General features: G+C 42.9%; 1 protein-coding gene across 6 annotated transcripts in view; it reads left to right on the top strand.

Moving 5' to 3' along the window:
• SACS (sacsin molecular chaperone) overlaps window positions 1–20,992 on the top strand; it is a 55,909-nt gene that overhangs the window by 8,457 nt on the left and 26,460 nt on the right. For 3 of the 6 annotated variants that reach the window (XM_083435937.1, XM_083435935.1, XM_083435940.1), the window contains exons 1-2: window positions 7,419–7,534; window positions 20,657–20,807. In XM_083435937.1, the coding sequence (XP_083292063.1) occupies window positions 7,497–7,534; window positions 20,657–20,807 (189 nt within the window). In that variant the 5' untranslated portion in view covers window positions 7,419–7,496. Of the gene's footprint in view, window positions 1–7,418; window positions 7,535–18,114; window positions 18,634–20,656; window positions 20,808–20,992 lie in introns of those variants that run through there. The other 3 variants (XM_083435939.1, XM_083435938.1, XM_083435936.1) reach the window with 2 other exon arrangements.

Genomic DNA, 20,992 nt, shown 5'->3' with positions numbered 1-20,992 from the left:
CTGAGTCCTGGGACCATTGTTTTTATTCAGCTTCTAGCTACCGTAATTGCAGAAAAGCAATGGCTCAGTAATGCTGCATGGCTCTACTGGGGAAGCAACCCAGAAAGCTGGTATCTCTTCTTTATAGCCAGCCATAGCTTGTATATCATTTTAGTTGCTGCCACAAAAATCCAGATTCTTCCACATTGAACTGTAGGCAAAATGAACGAACTTGCTTGATGTTTCAAACTTTATCTTTTCATGTTAAATGTATGCTTGCACATTCGGGTACGGATGCATAGAGTGGCTCAAAATGAACCGCAAATGCACACAAGAAAATAAAAATATTCCTTCATGTGTTCCAAAAGCTATTGGGTGATTTCCCAAGTAGTTAATAATGACAAGTTAGCCCTTTTCTAATTATTTTGTCGGTTGCAGCTTTCACCATCCCAAAACATCTAGTGCGTCCAATAAAAAAACAACAGGCAAACTTGTTTCAACGTCCTAATTGAGTTGGAAAGGTAAGCTTGAGTTGCCCATGGATGAGTAGTAGCAGCTCATTGGAACTGATGGTTCGGAGTTCACTGAAAGGTGAGCAAGAGAGCTATGAACTGGTAACCTTAGGAGGGAGCAGCTGGCTAGTGCATCTGTGAGAATGAGGAGGAGGCCCCCAGTGGGGCACAAGACACAACAGGCCCACATAATGTTGTCTGTTGCTGGTTCTGGTATTTCTAGGATCTGGAGCTGGTGCAGAAAGCAGAGCCAGATTGTATCCAGTTTGTCTTAAATGACTAGGCTGTAAGGGGGACCATGGGTTCATTATTTGCATAGTCTTAGGATGAGATGAGGATATTCCAGAGTGGTAGAAGCTCCCATTTTGGATTTAAATTGCCCATTTCTTGCTTGCATCAGTGTGTACACACCATGACGTCCAAGATCACAGTATCCTGAGGCAACATTTTAAAATACAATTCTATTGGTATTGTTGTTGGTGCTGAACCAATTTGATTTTGTATACTATGCTACTTGGACTAGGATTCCCAAACTGGTTATTTTTTAAAAAGGCAAATGGATGGTTGGTTTATTTTTTATTTATCTTTGGGGGGGGGTTTGAGGGAGTTGTCTTGTTTTATATGTTTTGGGGTGTGTAGGGTCTCCCTGTTTTTTGGGGTGTGGGGGGGAGGTCTGAGCAGTTTTTCCTCTGGAAAGTGGGTATGCTGTAGTGGCCACAACAGTATCTTAGATTTCTAAAAAAAATACCCACAAGCCTGAAAATGTTGGGGACCCCTGTTGTAACCTGTATTAATGAATGCATAAATTCTGGATGGTGTCAAAAACACTGGGTATCTCACCCTTGGCCAAAGCTGAAACAAAATAAGGTTATGAGGGATGTTAGCTGCACCAAGTTATTAACTGTGTTGATTGATAATCTAAATCTACAAGTAAATGCAACAAAGGAATTGTAGATGGCGGTGATGTAATTATGAACAGTACATAGTGCTAGAAAGTATAATCTGGTTGAATTCTGCATTTCTGCTGTGTCCAAACCATAAAATGCAAGAAAATACTCTGTATATCTGAAATACTGCTGTATATTTCCCCCTTCCTTCCTAACACATGAAAAAATATAAATGTACAAGACATTCCTTTCTGGCACAAACTAATGGTACGTGGGTGGCGCTGTGGCCTAACCATCAAACCCCTTGGGCTTTCCGATTCTAAGTTTGGCAATTTGAATCCGTGTGGTGGGGTGAGCTCCCGTTGCTTTGTCCCAGCTCCTGCCAACCTAGCAGTTCGAAAGCATACCAGCGCGAATAGATAAATAGGTATCACTGTGGCGGGAAGGTAAACGGTATTTCTGTGTGCTCTGGCACTTGTCACAGTGTTTCATGTGCCAGAAGCTGTTTAGTCATGCTGGCCACATGACCCAGAAAAGCTGTCTGGAGACAAATACCCCAGTTCTGCACCCCATAGTTGAATTTGACTGGACTTAATCGTCCAGGGGTCCTTTACCTTTTTTACCTTTTCTAATTAAAACACTGTCTAGACTGTCCCCCCAGCTCTACATTTGCCCTGTGTCTGCCTACTGTTTTAATTCAACACCCATAACAGTTACATGTACACACCCCTTGGCCTGAAGGGTAAAGTGTGTCCAGATGTTTGCTTTTATTATTATTTCCACATTTAAAAGGGCTAATGAAACGGTTATACAAAGCTCTCTATAGGCCTGTTCAGAGGTTATGATCCCTTATTACAAATTATTCTAAATTGTTGATTAAAAGGTTGGAACTAGTCCTGGAACGCTTTGTCTGAAGATGTGCAGCTTTCCTGAATGGGGTGGATAGCTGCAGTAAAAATGCAGATCTTACTGAAAGCTGTAGTTGTGTTTTGGATTCTGTTAATTTCTATCTTTCTATCTCTTGACAATGTCAAAGCTGAACTAGATTCAGTAGCATATTGAGGAGTTGATTTGGAATACTAAAATTCCTAGGGTTAAAATTCTGTAGTGCAAGAAAATACTTTTGAAAAAAGAATAAAGGATCCATACTTAATCAAATATTAGCACAAGATTTAACTTCAGGATTGTAGTGGATGGAACCTAGGCATAGTTTTGCAGTATTCTATGTATGAAATATCAGTCACCGCCCATGAAAAAATGTTGTTGTATATTTAAAGAAAATTCTGAGAAGTGGCCTTTTTAGGGTAACGGAGAGAAAAATCAAAGACAATTTATTATTAAAAATGTATTCTGAGAAATTTCAGCTCTGCTCAAGTATGAATAGCACACACTGCAGAACTAAAAATATTTTTCTGGGGGAAAGAAAACTTTCAAAAATATGGCCCAATTGTACACCGAGTTTCTTTAAAGACTTTTCTTTTAAAATCCCACAAAGATTCAGTTGCTGTCATTAATATCGGCTTTCAGCACATGCGACCTGCCATTCTTGGAATGGTGTTTAATCACACAAGACAAGCAATTGAACATTCTAATCTTTGAGGGGTGGTCGTGTCTCTTTTAAAAATGCATCTGTGGCATGCAGCAAAGTTGTGGCCCTAATCTCCAATATTGCTAGAGACACATTTTCAGCATAGTACAAGTTTCAGATGCCATGTGGAATTCATACATCAAAAGGCGAGAGTCACTCAGCTAAATTTCCTGGCTAAATATGTACACCATGTAGCTACATGTGGTCGTGTTTTTGGGGGGGAGTGGGCTTTCATGCCATTCTTCTTATGTCAGCAAATGGTATACAGCTGGGAATTTTCTGGGCCCCGTTTGGCTGAAAAGACCTGTGGTTTATTAATAATGAATTCTTTCCTGAGTTCTACTTAGTTTTGTGATTACAAGCCTATGGTAATGCTTACAAAATATTTGCAACTTGCAACCGGGCATCTTGAACTGTGGTGTGACTCTGTTTCTTCATGGCAGTTTGAAAAATTTAGGACCATATCTTGCAATATATTTCATCTGGCAAGTGAGCAAGCCCCCCAAAGCAGAAATAGTGTAGATGCACATATGCAATTTCCCATGTGACCCACTACAGAAAATTACAATATAAATGTAATGAATCTTCCCATTTCTAGTTTCTGACAGTTAAGAAAAAGCGAGCCTCACTAATGATGGGTGCATCTTTCTACAACTGGTCTAGACGGATGACTCATTTGGTCCACCATCCTGGCTTTTGTCTCATTTCACAGTATAATGGTATAGTTAGGTAATTTTACACCAGACTTAATAGCATTTTAGGTGATCCCCTCTTCAGATGATAATCTGCATTACTTTTCCTTTACATACTTTGAAATGTGGCAGACCAGTACTGCTATGCTTGAGGGCTGCTCTGTTCATTCTGCTGAGTGAGGCTCTAGACTTCTGCTCCAAAGCCCTGCCCTGATGACACCATTGCCAGCAAAGCCTTTTAAAAAATAGTTTTAATAGTGAAAATGTGCCATTACACTCATGAACCACCAACTCCGCCTGCTACTTTGTTTTCGCAGAAACGAATGTCAGCTGCTTCATGTTCTGAGGACTTGGCTACAACACCTTCTCAGAGTTCCCTTTTATTCTACCATGCTGAAGCAAAACAATGGAGGTGTGCATAAATGCAAACGTATATTTGGATGTATGCTATCAAGCTCATTGTGCTTTTGTAGGAGGGAGGAACTCACCAACAGCGTGAGTGCTTACAAAGAAGATCCTGCCATCAGGAGGAAAGGCAATTTTTGCCCATTCTTCCTGCCCCCTAAGTCCCTAGCCCCATTTGCCATGCTGATCCAGAATGTCCTCACAGTAATTCATAGCAGATTAGCAGAGGGACTGAGTGGGGAATTCAGTGAAAGTTACCTCCCCTTTCTGCTGCCCTATAAGTGGAACTCAGTTCAGAGGATGCTCAGAAGCTTACTTGGATTCAAGCCTAATACAGATCTAATACCGAACTAAAACACGAACAGATTCCACATTTTTGTCTTCTATGGATGGGAAGGCAATTTGATTCCATGGCAAAACCTCTCATGTTTTATTGGTTCCTCCTGTCATCTGAACAATTCTTCCTCAATCATTTTTCTTTGTTTTAAACAGATTCATCTAGAGAAAAATTGCGGTAAACAAATATGTTTCATATTCTATATTTCATTTCATTATAAACTCTTTCCTCCCTTCTTTTCTTTTTTTGGCTTCTCATTATTGGGTCAGCTGTCTTGGATGCAAGAATAGGGTTTCAGTGGGGCTAAAGGATGGTTGGCTGGCAGCCAGATCATTATGAGGGAGAGACAGTGAGATGCGATTCCCCGGCCCATGAATGAATGGAATACTCATTACGGTTGGCAGCTCCGTGTGTCTGAAGTTTCTTTGGTCTGACCCAGGGGTGCTGGCACATGTTTTAATGAGCAATGTAGTTTCATCCAAAGTTTCTGAAAATGAGTGATTTCTGCTTAGAATAATAGCAGTCAAGGCAATTATCTTTACATAAAGAGCACTGATGTTTCGGCAGCACCATTTCCCCCTTTTCAGACCAATCCAGTGGGGCTTTTCTTTATCCCAAGAGTCTTTTGAAGGTAGTGTGTATATATCAAACCTTTTGGCAAAATTGTCTCCAGGCAACAGGTCCCTTAAATAGGCCTGGTCTGCTCAGGCTGGGGAAAGCGCATGTTAGAACATTGCCAGCCCCATCAGTTTGCTATACCATCCCCTCTTTTAATCCAGCATATATGTTTTTAATTCCACCATTCCTCCAAGGAACTGAGGTAGCACACATGGTCTCCTTTCTCACTGCCCATTTCATTCTCAAGTGATAAACTCCCTTTCTGATAAGACCACTGGGAGCATACTTTTTATCTCTGCAATCCCCGAGGGAGCTACATGTCTCCCAGCCTCAACCTTGGCTTACATCATGATCATGATCATTTATTAGTTATATGCTGCCGATTTGACTGGGTTGCCCCAGCCACTATGGACCTGATTAGATTATTGGGCTTACATGCTCCCTCTTCTCCTCCCAGCCCCTTCAGATGGAACAATCCTTCTCAGTTTAAAGCCAATCATAGTCTGCTCTTTCATCTGAACCAGCAAACAATGTTTATCACTAAAAACCAGGATCAGAAACTAGGGGAAGTGTGGTTTGCTTCAAAAGGGTACGGTAAGGAAGCAGTGCAATGCTGTACGCAAGGGCTCATTTGGAAGGAAGGGTGGGATATAAATTTAATAAATAAAATAAATAAGGGTAAGAGGGAAGGAAGTGTCCAAGCCTGGTGGTCTAGCCTTATATCTATACCAACTCTGGGTGAACTGGCTGCATTGAGTGTATCGAACTACTTGCAACTGATGGCACTGAATAATGGAACTGAGATGCTTTGATTGTGGAAGAGAGATCACTCAACAGTGGGCTGAATAGTATATAGTTTGATTACACTGCTTAGTAAATATCACACTTGCTTCATGTCATTTCTGACACCTGTTATCTAATCCTCTTATCTAATTCTTGCTGATTCTAATAAGATTGCTATGGCTGAATTTGAGCCAACCCTGCATTTCTCTGGCACTGGGTTATTCTGTGCAAAAGTTTCTGTGTGTGCACGAAAACAAAAATAAACATAGGGCGAACAATAAAATGTGTGTGTGCATGTGGCATATTGAGGAGAATTACACACAAATTTATTTTATCAGGTATGGTTGTCCAAAAATTAGCTTAAGAAAAATGTCCTGAATTAATGTTTGGCTAATGCTTGTAATGTGAAATCTTTATATTTCAATGGAAAGGTTTTGAACATATTGCACTTTCCCAAGTAAAGCTATATTCCTAAACATGCTGACGTTAATGTAATTTCCACTTAAATCAATTGGACCGAACAACATATGAATGGCCCTCTTGGATGATACTACAGGCATCCCTGCCCCTATAACTAAATACCTATAAGAAGCTCACTTAGCCCCCTTTAAAGCTCCCATTTGAGCGCTTCACAATCCCTTTTTGTTTTTACCACCCTGAATAAATAGAGTGAGCAACTTGGCCTTCCTGTTGCTCATTTCTAAGTCAATAAGTTACAAAGAACCCAGCGGAAGACCCCATTTTCTACATTCTTCTGTGATCAGATCAGACCATATACCCGCAAGCAGTTTTTCTCCCTGTAAGTAAAAAATATTCCTTCTCTGATATGCTCAAATGATCTTTCCCCCATGCGACAGAATGTTAGCAAGGGTTAAATAGTACATCACCTGGGACAAGAAGAAAGTAGATCTCTAGCTTTTAACTAATACATAATGTCTTCTACAGAAAGTGGATACTTGCATTTTTCCTGAGATTGCACCGTAAAAGGTAAAGAATAGTCCTTAACTTTTTTTCTTGCTCTCCCTGTGCTTACAAGCACAATACTGCGCGGAGGAATTTATAATTAGAAGCATGACTCATAATAGCCAGAAACTGCAGTGATGTCTTCAGAGGAAATGACATTTCCATACCCTTCAGAGGTAGTTTCAATCTGCATTTCATGCCAATCTTCTGACATACTCGTTTTCTTTTTTATCCATCAGGAGCACAGATCTAATGTTAAGACATGGCCATTAGCGAATCCAGAGGAGGAAACAGGGCATACTTGGGTGCAAACATTTGGATCCCAGAAAATAAGAAAGTAACAGCTTCCACATTCTCACTTACTATCAGCAAGAGATAAAGTTCACCTACTGTAAGAGAGAGAATGATGTGACGTTCCTTCAAGCTGTGGAACAAATCCATATAATGCTCCTGGCACAGCACCACTCTGCTTAATCTGTAGATGAATGCAAGAAAGCCAAGCCCTCTGAAGAGTTACTCACAGAGAAAGATTTGAAGGAAGCTGAAGAAGGAGCGACAAGGGGAAACTACAGCGCAGTTTTGGGTCGAAAGGCTTAAGAAATTAGTGAAATGTTCCACATGATCAGTCAAAGCTCTCTTTTTTTTGAGATGAGAGACTGATGTACAGTCACAGAAGGAAAAAAGGAAACAGCTGCATCTATGTCTGCTTTGTATTCCTAGTGGGAAGATATCATGGCCACAGAAAGCATGAAGAACAATGACAGCCTCAGGTAAATAACTAATGTAAAACTTCCCGATAAAAGTAGACTTGTGAGCATTATCGGATCCTTCTCCTTGTTTTCCATGGGAAGAAAATGGGGCAGATGTGAACACACACACACACACACACACACACACACACACAGGATTGGTTTGCATGTAACGTCAAACTATGGTTTGGTACCATGGAGACAAACCCTGGGCCTGTGCTTCTGCACTGGCACTTTCCCCTTTTATCCCTCTTCCCGACCTTTTGCACTTTGCTTAGTTAGTTACTTCCTTGTTTGTGAGAAATTACAATTTCCCATTACACTCAAAACACCAAACTATGGTTTTGCACTTGCCCTGCAACCCAGGATTGTAAACCAGGGCAAATCCGTGGTTTGGGAGTATATGTGAGTGAGTAAATGTATGCACCCTCTGATCTCAAGGTACAGCTGCAATATGAGTAGGGCTGGGCAATATCTGATTTTCAACATTGTGATATATCATCATCTAAACATTGATGCAGGAATATGCAGCTGTCCCATACGGGGATTGAACCTGCAACCTTGGTGTTATCAGCACCATGCTCAAGCCAACTGAGCTATCCAGTGGGTTTTAGCTTCCATATCTCGCTTGAGTATTGATCAGAATGTATGCCTCCCTAAAAAGACAATGAATCTACATCACGATCCTAAACATTGCACGCTAGCCTAAAAAACTAGGGTAAATGTCGCATTTTTGACATATTGATGCATAGTTGGTATAACTGTTCTAAGCACTCACAGCTGGGCTATTAGTTCTAAGCATGCAGGGTTGAATCCATTAATAATTTCTCATTGGTTTCAACAGGTCTAATCATGAGTCAGTTCTAATCTTACTCTCTTGACAGTAAATTGTTTAAACAGGTTTTAATATCGTATTTTTATATTTATATAACCTGCTCTGGGACTATTATTATTTTTATTATTATTATTATTATTATTATTATTATTATTATTATTATATTCTGCCCAAAGGATATGCCAAAGAAGCCCAAGGTGACAAACACACAAGTGATAAAGCAATTAAAGCATCTAAAAACTGTTGCAATACAGATGCAGGCTGGGATAGATCTCAGTGATGAAGGGCAGGTAAGAAATCAAGTGATTGTTGGTATGGAGACTGCAGAACTACAGGCAACTCAGCCTCCCAGGGTTTCCTAGTTGGCCCCCACAGGGTTGTTTCGAAAGTTTGTGTAATCTGGGATACCAACTCTTCACAAAAGGGGTGCTTTCTTGTCAAATGTTTTCAAGTCAAATGGCCATTTTGGAAGAACTGCTTCGATTTCTACAAGATTCATTTCAGTCCCAATTGTGGTGCTCAAATTAGGCCCTGACTACTTGTTGCAGCAAAAAGGGACGCGGGTGGCACTGTGGGTTAAACCACAGAGCCTAGGACTTGCCGATCAGAAGGTTGGTGGTTCGAATCCTCGCGACGGGGTGAGCTCCCGTTGCTTGGTCCCTGCTCCTGCCAACCTAGCAGTTCGAAAGCACCTCAAAGTGCAAGTAGATAAATAGGTACTGCTCCGGCAGGAAGGTAAACGGCATTTCTGTGTGCTGCTCTGGTTCGCCAGAAGCGGCTTAGTCATGCTGGCCACATGACCCGGAAGCTGTACGCCGGCTCCCTTGGCCAATAAAGCGAGATGAGCGCCGCAACCCCAGTCGGTCACGACTGGACCTAATGGTCAGGGGCCCCTTTACCTTTTTACTTGTTGCAGCCTGACAAACATAGATGGCCTTCCTTGACTTCACTCTAGGGTTGTGCTATTATTTCTCTCAATGCTTATTACGTTTACACCAGCATTGCTGGTGTAGTGTGCACACTGCTCCTTGACCAGTGTTGCTGCACAGCATTTTTTTAAACTTAATCAAAAAGGCCCGTGTGTTGCCTATGCAAATATTTCAACTTGAGGTTGGCGATCAGAAAGAGGGCAGTAAAAGAACCTGCAAACATTTCCAGGCAACCACTTCTGTGATGACATTAATCCAATTTAAAACACCATTGATTTCAAGCCCCTGTCTCTAGTCTGTTTTGCTGTGATTGGCCCAGTTCTACTGCACAACCCACCCACCCCCGCCACTGCCAGCAAGGATTTAATTGCCTTGCCCAAGAGCTTAATACATTATAAATATCCCCCCTGATTCAGGGTCTTTAAGGATTCTCAAATTTGAGGAGACAGCTGAATGTTAATCCATGGTTTCTGTTTCACTCCAAATATTCAATTGTTTTCATACCACTGATGGGATGACACATTTCGTTTTCACATAACATGCATCAGAAATGATATCATTCCTGCTGCTGTTATTTTTGCATCATAAATAGCTCCATCCCTTTCACATTGCTGATCGCAGTAAACTCCCCCCCTTAATTTAATGCATGTAACAAAAATGGATAAATCAATATGTGGGTGGGGGGCAGTGGGGGGAAATAGCTGACCTTGGGTGAGCACAACCTTTGGAAAGCATTAGCTAGCTCCTTAGTTTTATAAAAGATTGATATAACATTAAAGTGCTTATTTTATCTTATTTAAATATTTAGTGGGGGACTACTTAACTAGTTTTGTGGTTTTATTTGGAAGGCTTTCAATGATAAAAGCTTTAGATCCATGTGCTGCTCACCCACCTTCTAAACTGACAACCAGAAAACAGGGTATACAGTGGTACTTCGGGTTAAGAACATAATTCGTTCCGGAGGTCTGTTCTTAATCTCAAACTGTTCTTAACCCGAAGCACCACTTTAGCTAATGGGGCCTCCTGCTGCGCTGCCGGAGCATGATTTCTGTTCTCATCCTGAATCAAAGTTCTTAATCTGAGTAATATTTCTGGGTTAGCGGAGTGTGTAACCTGAAGCGTATGTAACCTGAAGTGTATGTAACCCGAGGTACCACTGTATCTGGAATTCAGAATGAATAGTAGAAATTGCAATACATAAAACAATGTGAATGTTTTGTTACTGTCACAAGGTCAGAGAAAGGATATTGTCAGAGCTGGCTCCTGGTCCCAGCTCACAGAGGACCAACGCTAGCCGGTAGTAATGTATCAAAGTCTTTATTGAAGTATAGTTTCCATTTCCAAGCCTCAGCGCCCCAGCTCTACGTCTAGGGTCTAGACCGGCGAAGCTCCATCTGAATCCCCGCCCCCTGTACACCAGTTTAAGACTCTAATCTTACTCCACCTCTTCCTTCTCTCCTTTCTCCTCTGGGTCCTGCTGCCCCCCGGGGTCTCCTCCCTCCTGGACTCCTCCGACGCAGACGTTGACCCCCCTGACTCCTCCCGCTCTCTTCGGCGGGCTTTAGGACTTGGCTCCCTACCCGGGCTGCCAGCTGTGCCGCCCTTCTGTACATTTGAACTTGGTGCGCGCGCGCGTTTAACCTTCCTCTTAAACGTTTCCTCGCTCCCTGACGGAGGCGTGGTCAATCCTGCCTCATGTTCTCCCGCTGGTAGCGCGCCGCCTGATCCCGATGCCTGGGACTCCTCCCCCCTACTGCACTCTGGTGTGGACGCTGGTCCGGATTTCCAACTGCTGCTCTCTGAGTCCCCTCTGGCCCCTTCTCCCTGAAGTGCACCCCTGGGCACTCCCCTTGCCCTGACCATGGGAGCCCCTTTTTGTGAATCCTCTGATTCACTGGAAAGACTCAGAGACCTCGGACCGCTGTCATCGCTGACATTTCCTTCGGACTCCTCCCCTTCGCTCTCCATTTCCTCCCTCTCCTGTGCCTCTGCTCCTGAACCCCTGACAGATATGTATACCTTGGATGTTTTGTTCTTCTTGGGACCAAACTGCATATTGCACCGGACTTCTGTGGGCATATCTCCCAGCATTTTCTTTGTTACTAAAACAGAGGTGTAGTAGTCTGCCACTTTGAAAAGAATTGTTGTGCTTAACCTACTTTTCTCCTCCTAGAGCAAAGAGTAGCAGGCAGGAGGGGGTGTTCATTCAGAAAATATGGCCTGGGGAAAAGGGTCAAACATCTCCCCCAGCACAGCTTCTCTGATCAAACTGACATGGTTGCCTGTCATTTAAAAACAACAACAAATAGACTAATTGAGGATCTCCCCCTTAGCATGGTTTAGTCCTTGGTCACAGACTGAAATAGAAGCTGGCCACAGAGGTTGGAATTCATGGGACACAGATGTTGGAGCAAGGGGGAGGAATTGGGATCTGTGGAAAGATCTTTTCTCCCAGCCAATGGAAGGCCTTCCTCCTGCTTCAGGCCCACATGCTGTTTTCTGAATCTTCAGAGCTTCAGTCCTGGAATTGTTGCATTGCATTTTTGTGATTCAACAGATCTATTGATAGTTCTATTAGATCACAGGCATGTCCATGACACCCGTCCGTGAAGAATCTGCACAGGGGTAGTAAGTTTTGGCAGCTGCAAAAATGCTAGCTGCAATAATAAATTAATAGCCACTGTGAGATATTAAACCAGATATTGGCTCAAGCCCCAAGACAACATTTTTTAAAAACACACACACAAATGAATACCTGACTAGGGAAACCATGAATTCTTATACTAATCCCACGTCAAACATGTAAAAGCGTTTCAGTTCTGAATGAGACTTCAGCTGTCATTTCTGCACTCGGGTTTGATTTCAGTGTCAATTTATTTATATATCACATTTTCCACAAATACATCTGTGCTAAAAGCAGTTCACATTAAAAAACAAAAAAAATAGTCTGGTATAGTATAAGAATGCAATGTAATAAAAAGTATACTATCACTGTAACATCACAACAAAAGAATGATCAACAATTAAGAGTTTATTAATATACATCAAATTTTAAGTAAGCATAAAGTCAAATAAAAACATCCAGTGGCTTCACATACAAGAATAACCCCAAAGCTGATGGCATTGGCTCTTTCAAAAAAGCTGATATCAAAAGCTGTTGGAAGACCCCCAAACTGTAGGTACTGTAGCTCAGTGGTAGAGCACATATACAGTATTGCATGCAGGCAGTTTCAAAGTTCAATGCCCAGGCAGCACCTCCAGTTAAATGACTTAGCAGGTAATGTGAGAAACCTGTGTCTGAGAGCCTGGAGAGTTGTTGCCAGTCAGAGCAGCTTAGGTGGATAACCTCCTATGCAAAGGAAAAGTCTTCTATTAATACTTCACATTCGGAAGACCTTCATGCCACTTGATCTCAGAGACAAAACCATGGGCGTGTAAGCTGTTGTTGAGATATATTATATTTACCCAGAACAAAATGCAAGCCAATCTGTTAGCCTCTAAAATTGTTTTGGGAGGTAGTGCAGTAGTTGTTTTGATATTTTCATAATTTTGTTTGTATTCTAGTAGCTCGTTGCTGTGTGTGCTTAAGTGTAGGCTATTTTCTGCAACTTGACATTTTATTGTGGTATGACAATTGCTTTGTAAGAGTTACACTGGTAAACAAGCTTCAACTACAAGTCAGAATAAATAAATAAATTTATAGTGTCCTGTGAATGTACTAGAAATGAAGGGCACCAGATTTCTTCTGCCTTCCCTGGAATCTAGGGCAGAGATGAGGAACCTGTGGTCCTCTCTGTATGTTATTGGACTCCAAATGCTGTCAGCCCCAGCCAGCATGGCCAATGGTCAGCAATGATGAGAGTGTAGTCTGACATATATACAATCATACCTCTGGTTGTGAATGTGATCTGTGCGGGAGGACGTTCGCAACCTGCAGCGTTCGCAGCCTGAAGTGCTGCATCTGCACGTGACGCGCTTCGGCGCTTCTGCACATGACATCATTTTGCGCTTCTGCGCATGCGTGAGTGCCAAAACCCGGAAGTAACCCGTTCTGGTACCTTCTGGGTTCGGCATGGTCCGCAACCCGAAAACGCACAACCTACAGCGTTTGTAACCCGAGGTGTGACTCTAATGCTTAAGCTGGTATTCCTGTATTGCAGGGGGTTGGACTAGATGACCCTTGGGATCCTTTCCAACTCTACAATTCTATGATTCTATGATCTGGAGGCCAAAGGGTCTCCATGAACCACCCCCACCCCCCAGATTTCTTATCCAAATTGTGGATAACCAAATCCTGTCTTCTCCAGGGCAATTCTATTTTTCAAACAATGTTCTAAGGAGTAGAAGTTTATATTGCTGACCTACATATGCCGGGTAGGGTTGCCATGCTATGTGAGTTAAGCATGCATCTAGGGACTGCCAAGATTGCTTGCATTGACAGCAAATGTTCTGAGTGATTATTTATTTAAAGTATTTTTACCATGCTCTTCAGCTGAAAAGGCTCCCAGAGTGGCTTACATGAGGTCAATAACAAATACAGCAGCCCGACAAACAAGGCATACAGTGGTACCTCGGGTTACATATGCTTCAGGTTACAGACTGTGCTAACCCAGAAATAGTACCTTGGGTTAAGAACTTTGCTTCAGGATGAGAACAGAAATCATGTTCCGGTGGCGCGGCGGCAGCAGGAGACCCCATTAGCTAAAGTGGTGCTTCAGGTTAAGAACAGTTTCAGGTTAAGAACAGATCTCCGGAATGAATTAAGTACTTAACCAGAGGTACCGCTGTATAGGCAAGAGCATGGAAAGGCTAGAAACTGCCTTACACTGTGTTAAACCACTGGCTCATGCAGCTCAGTACTGTCTCCACTGGCTTCCAGTAGCTTTCCAGAGTTTGAATTTGGGGCTTTGAGCATGCCAGGCAGATGCTCTCTACTGGGCTATGGCCCTTCCCCTCTCCTGCTACCAATGGCTATTGGCATTTGGTGCCTCTGAATCTAGAGGATGCATGTAGCCACTTCTATCACATATTGACCATACTGTAGGTACTTTGTGATTCAAATAGTAACTTGAATCATCATGAAAGTCTTCTGCTGCTATGAGTATGAAATTTAAAAATAGTGGCAATAAAAGCCATTAGAGAACTAGGTTTGGATATAAATGACTGAAATGTATGCACTGTTTATTGTAGTACAAAAAAGTTCCATAATAGCAGGACATTGTTTCACATCTAAATGTGGTTGCTGAGTCATTGGCATTTTCCTGCCAGCACTGCAGAAGCAGCTGCAGTTGTAGGTCTCTTACTGCAGTAGATGTTTCGTTGCATTAGTAACCCCCAATTTATTTCCTAATGCTCACATTTATTCAGCCCCCGGAACTTTCCAATATGCTTATTTGCAGACATGTCCAGTAATACTTAAGATACAGTTGCGGATTATTGCAGTACATGGTTGATCTAAATAAGTACAAAACCCCTTAGTCATTAAGAATTTGCTAATGCCAACAAAAGGTCATTGGGCTCTTGGTTTTATGATAAAGCCCACAAAATTGCAGATGACTCCACTCCCACAGTTCTGGGTTGTGATTCAAGTTAGTGATTCAAGATGTTTAATTTCCACGACAGTGGCCGGCACACTTTAAGTCTTAAAGGAGCAGGTCATTAAATGAATATCTATAAATTAGGGTACCTTTGCATTTGAAATAGTTATTGGGAGGGGTGGGAGCATTCTTTCATCCATCCCTGTTGCATTTATGTATATTACTTCAGCCCTGGGTATGTGTACTTCTTGTACTTGGCATTTTCTCAACAACAAGAACACACACACTTTGTTTCATATTCTGTTCTTTATAAACTCTTCTAAGTACTCCAAAATGTCTGAATACAAGCAATAATTGGGCTATCAAGTATCTTACTTTTGAACTAAAATATTGATCTGTTTTCTGAATTGCTGAGACTTTAAATAGTTGCCAGCAAGAGGGATCTATGGCTGGCTCTTCTGGACCTACTCTGTTAACACTGCAAAATAATGCAACAGGGAGAAAAATCTTTGAATCCACCACTTGAAGGGCATGTGTGGTACTCCTGCATTGTGTAAAGAAAATCTGAGCTGTCAGCTCTAAAATCTGCCAGATAGGGAGGCGGGAACAGAAGCCCCCATCAGTTCAAGTACTCCCTCTCCCCCCCCCCCCCATCCTCTCAATTCCATCTCAACCTTATCAGAGCTAATAGGTGAGAGAAGAAAGGGGGATTCACAAGACACTGTGCACATGATTCCAGCTTTAATCAAGGACTTTGGACAGAAAATCATGGCATTCTTAGTATGGCACAGGAAATCAGTGGGTGTGCTAAGAAAAGAACCCGTGGTTACTTACTCATTTTCCTCTGATTGGGTAGGTTGGTAGTTGGAGAGATTTGCTCTTCTTTGCTGAACATGGATCCAAGTGTAGAATGCTGTCCATTACAAACATGATACTAAACATATACAATGCAGTGTAGAGCTGATTGATCTATTCAGCAGTTTGTTTTATTTTTGTGACCTATTTTTTTATTAATTTGCATCTTTAAACTGCTTAACATTGTTGCATTGAGTTATCTTTGCTTACATTAGAGCATATGACATGCAACAATTACATAAAACCAAAACCAAAAACCAATAAGCACTTGGAAAAACGTTTCTGAATACTTTAACAAAGTTGTGTCAAAGTTGTGTCGAAGTGTACACAGGTGGTAACCACTTTGCACGTGTCCTGATAACACGACTGCCGATTCATGGCTCCTTTTGAACCCAGAAGAGGGGAGAATGGAAGCGGAATGATGGTTGCCGCCTGTATACCAAAATTATTACAATTTTTACAGATATTATGTATAGTAATGTGTATTGCTTAGGTGACCATAAGTAAAAGGTATTTTGGATAAAGTTTTCTTAAGTTGTGGGGGAGTATGGAAGAATGTTACTTTTGATTTCTGAAAATTTACCTTAAGTCCAGAGACATTAAAAAGGGTCTCCAATTCTGTACTCAATAACCTTCCAGCATTAACTGAGTCTGATGTGCATAAAACAGTATCATCATTATAGAATCCCAGAATGTATTCCCTTGCATTGTATTCAGCAGTTTTCTTAGTCCATTTTACACCCTTATAAAGACTGCCTATTAATTGATCTGACTGTTAACCACTTTATAAAGCTTTCTATAAAGCATGAGCTTTACAATTGCTTTTATTCAAGACAACACTCAGATGCTTGGTCACTTGTGTTCATGTTAAATCCCATGGCAATTCATATGAATTAGTTTCTTTGTTCCATTCAGTGACTTGGACAAATTCCAGCTCAGGAAATCACATTCTACTTACTTTAATTCCTTTGGGGTTTCACTTAGATTTTTTAAAATTAGGCTTAAAGTATTATTTGTGAGAAGGTAAAAACACCCGCAACTTGTTTTTAATATTACAATCTACTTTTTGGGGTGGGGATACACTAGAAAGATTGGCCATTGAAATTACTCTTTCTTAGGTCAAAAAGGGAATGTTAGTAAAAAAATAGTGTTTTTACGTTTGCAAACATAGAAATGATGTATCAGTATTTCAAATTTTAAATGTCTTTTTGAAAGACCTAATTGTATTTTCAAAATAAGATCCTGTATTTTGGATTAAGAATGCCTAACATTTTTCAAAAGCAAGATTGAAAAGATTATGTATTTCTTTTGCAGTTATATGAATGGAATAAAATTGTGCATGCTTGCTCAGAAAGAGTGGTTTTAAGTATGGAGTCAAGTGGTGGGAATTAATTAATGTGATGTGAACTTTGGAATGATGTGCTGCAGTCAAGGTCCTGACCAAGGATGTGATTTTTGAAGAGAGTGAAAATTAATGTACTGTACGTACCATTTGCTCCAGTAAGGATTAGTGCCCCTACCCTTTGACATGTTTTTAGTTTCAAAAGTGGTATTGACAGTTCATAATTCATGATAATGTGTTTCTATATGGGGGGTATATGCACAAGAGTGCAAAAAAGCACATTAAAGTTAACTTAAAATGGCTCATATACTGTATGTACAAAGATATTGCTGCCCCTTGTCTGAATTGTTTCAGAATTGTGCTCTTTCTAGGGCAGCACTTGCCAAGGATGCAGGTTGATACTGGGGCTTACTCAAGAACATAGGAAGCTGCCTTTGAGCCCTCATAGCTCATACCAAGTCAAAAGACTGGGTCATCTAGCTTAGTATTGTCCACACTGACAGGCAGCACCTCTCCAGACTGGGGTCTCTCCTGGCCCTATTTGGAGATGGCCAGGATTGAACCTGGGTTCTTCTGCATTCAAAGCAGATGCTCTGCCCCTGAGTTATGCCCCTTTCCCATATTTACTTCTGAATAAACATGCTCAAGGTTTTGAAACTTGCACACTACTCCCACCACCAAATATCTGCAAAGATGTCTAGATACTGAACTGAAAAAAGAAATACTGTCCTTTTGTCAGTGGTAGTCCTGGGTAGAGTTGCTAGCAGGGCAATTTCCATGTACACCCTCATGAAAAGAAGGCTTTTAAAAAATGTTCCTGCTGCAATTAAGGAGCTCCCTGTGGTGACAGGAGCATTTGTCAGAGCAGAGGCAGAAGCCACTTTCTGAGAAGAAAGTGGGGTGCCTGCAGTAAGGAGGGTTCTGGAAGGGTAAAGCATCACCTTTGCATCCAGGTCTCTGGCTCAACCCTCGCTTGGTATCTCCCTAGTGGGGTTGAGAGAGACCCCCTGCCTCAAAACGCTGGAGTGCTACTGCCAGCCAGGATGGACAACACGGGGCTACACGGACCAAAGGCCTGTGCTCTGTATGCGGCAGCGTCTGCGCGCGCATTTCCCGCCTTTGTTCAGGGGGGACGAGGGCGTGGGTCCTCTGCGCACGCCGCGCCGCAGGGCGAGCGCTTCGTGAGGAGATTTCTCGCCACGGTTACTATTGTTTTTAGTGAAGCGTCTGCGGCTCAGTCTGCGGGGACGGGGCTCTCGCTCTCATCCTGCGTTTGCCGGCCCTCCCCGCCCCTTCGCCACTCGACCCTCCTCGGCGGCGGCAGCACCCGCCAGCTTTTCCCTCCTCCCTTCCTTCGTCCCTCCCCTGCGGCGGAGAGTAGCCTCGCGCCTCCCTCCGCCGACGGTTGCTGCCCGTCCTCCTCAGGGCAAGTCCCCACCCCTTCCCCATGTGCGGAACCGGCGTCGCCAGGAGGAGGAGGAGGCGGGCTGAGAGAGAGATAGGCCTGGCAGGCGTCGCGGCTAACGGTCTTTTTCTAATCTGGCGGGCGCGAGCGGCGCCGCTTCGAGCTGCCTGTCACGGACGGAGCGGGCCTGGCTGGCGCGGAGGAGGCGGCGGGGCATGTGAGTGAGGCCGGGCGGCGCGCGGGCTGTGCGCCTCGGGGCGAGGGAGAAAGGGGTGGGTCGGGGGTCGGCTGGCTCCTCTCTGCCCCCGCGAGGCTCTCCCTGACCCTCTTTTTGCTCAGGATGGAGTGGGAACTAGGATTGTTCTACACGTGTCGTGCTAGGGGGGCGGAAAGCACACACCACACACACGGGTCCCGCGTGGTGCCTTGCAGTCTTGCAGCTTGGTTGTGTCGTGAGCTTTCACGGGCCGCAGACGCGATGGATAGTGAATGTCGATCGTGTGCCTGCCTGCCTCCCTTTCTGCCTTGTTTATCCCGTGCAGAGGTGTGAGCATCCACACACACCTTACAACCCTCACTTTCCATGTGTGCTTCGTGCAGCTGACGTTATTGGCAGTGGACCAAGAATGCTTCTGCTGCTATAAGTGTGTCAAACTTCTAGCTTGACACAGGACTTGCTGAGTATCCCATTCTTGGTTGGGCAGCAGGACAGGGTGCTGAGCATAAGGGGCATCACAGGGCATCACAACCATAAGGTAGTGAATACAGTGGTACCTCGGGTTAAGTACTTAATTCGTTCCAGAGGTCCGTTCTTAACCTGAAACTGTTCTTAACCTGAAGCACTACTTTAGCTAATGGGGCCTTCTGCTGCCGCTGCGGTGCCGGAGCACGATTTCTGTTCTTATCCTGAAGCAAAGTTCTTAACCCGAGGTACTATTTCTGGGTTAGCAGAGTCTGTAACCTGAAGCGTCTGTAACCTGAAGCAGATGTAACCCAAGGTACCACTGTAGAGCACAACGGAAGCTGAGAAGTAGGGTGGTGCCAAATTTTGGCCTCGCACAGGGCACTGCTGAAATTTAAAAGACCAGATTTTGCACATGGTGTATTATGGTAGTGTAAGGGCCAGTTAAAGTAATTCTTAAGAAGGAAACTTAAAGAAGACAGTTATCATAACGATATAGGTTTTCATCAACTGACTTTTACCTAGAGTAGTCCCATTGAAATTAATATAGCTAAGTTAATCATGGCTATTAATTTCTACTCTACTCATAGCAAAAGTTAGTTGAAGGCAATCTGTAACATATAACCATGATGTACCACTGTTAGAATACAGCCTTTGTGCTCTGTTTCAAAAGGATTTCATAAAACTGAAGAAGGTACAAAAATAGCTGCTAAAGTGATCAAGGGTTAGGGCATCTTTCCTGCAAAGAAAAACAAACACTTTTGGTGCTTTGGTAAACAGCTGTGGAGTTCAGCGGCTGTAGGATTCTGAACATTCATAATTTAAAGGTAAAGGTACCCCTGCCCTTACGGGCCAGTCTTGACAGACTCTAGGGTTGTGCGCCCATCTCACTCAAGGAGGCCGGGGGCCAGCGCTGTCCGAAGACACTTCCGGGTCACGTGGCCAGCATGACATCGCTGCTCTGGCAAGTCAGAGCCGCACACGGAAACGCCGTTTACCTTCCCGCTAGTAAGCGGTCCCTATTTATCTACTTGCACCCGGGAGTGCTTTCGAACTGCTAGGTTGGCAGGCGCTGGGACCGAACAACGGGAGCGCACCCCGCCGCGGGGATTCGAACCGCCGACCTTTCGATCGGCAAGCCCTAGGCGCTGAGGCTTTTACCCACAGCGCCACCCGCATCCCATGAATGACTCTAATATTATCAAAAAGGGGTTACAAATTCTGCTCCTTAAAAAAATTCATAATTTAAGGAGCAGACTTTGTAACCCCTTTTTGATAATATTAGAGTCATTCAGTGAAATTGATTGAAAATAGGTTTATGACAGGTAGAAAGAGATACTTATTCACACAGTGCATAGAATACTTTAATTACTACAGCATGTGATGAGGGCCGCTACCTTGGATGGTTTTAGTAGTTCATAGGTGATACACCTATGAACATAAGAGGTTCTAATAAGGTTCTAATAAGAAAGGATACCTAGCTCTGCTTGGCTTTGTATTGCTGTTTCCTTTCTCCATTCATTCAAATAAGATGCCTTCTCCTTTATTTTTGGTGTAGGACAGCCACAGTGACTGTGCTTCATGACTATGTGGGCTGCAGGACGTTTGAGGTGCCTTCTTCAGTGTCTGTGGCATCCATAAAAGAGTTAATTTATCCAGAGACGGGTTTTCCTGTAGCTGAGCAGTGTCTCTACCACAAGGGAAGAGAGGTAAGCTTCCTTAGTCTTCTGGAAAGCTTCCAGATACCCTTTTTGAAGTAGTCTTGAAATGGTTACTTTCCTTCTGAGAAATACAGGAAAGCATTAATTGACAGATTAGCTAAATTATAAATTGTTGTATTAGTAAGGAGTATATTTCAATTATGGTTGATTCTGATTTCAGCATATAATTCCCT

This window comes from Podarcis tiliguerta (genome assembly GCF_965153285.1).
Source record: "Podarcis tiliguerta genome assembly, chromosome: 4".
NCBI classification, from domain to species: domain Eukaryota; kingdom Metazoa; phylum Chordata; class Lepidosauria; order Squamata; family Lacertidae; genus Podarcis; species Podarcis tiliguerta.
This window is presented reverse-complemented; position numbering and strand designations above follow the sequence as displayed.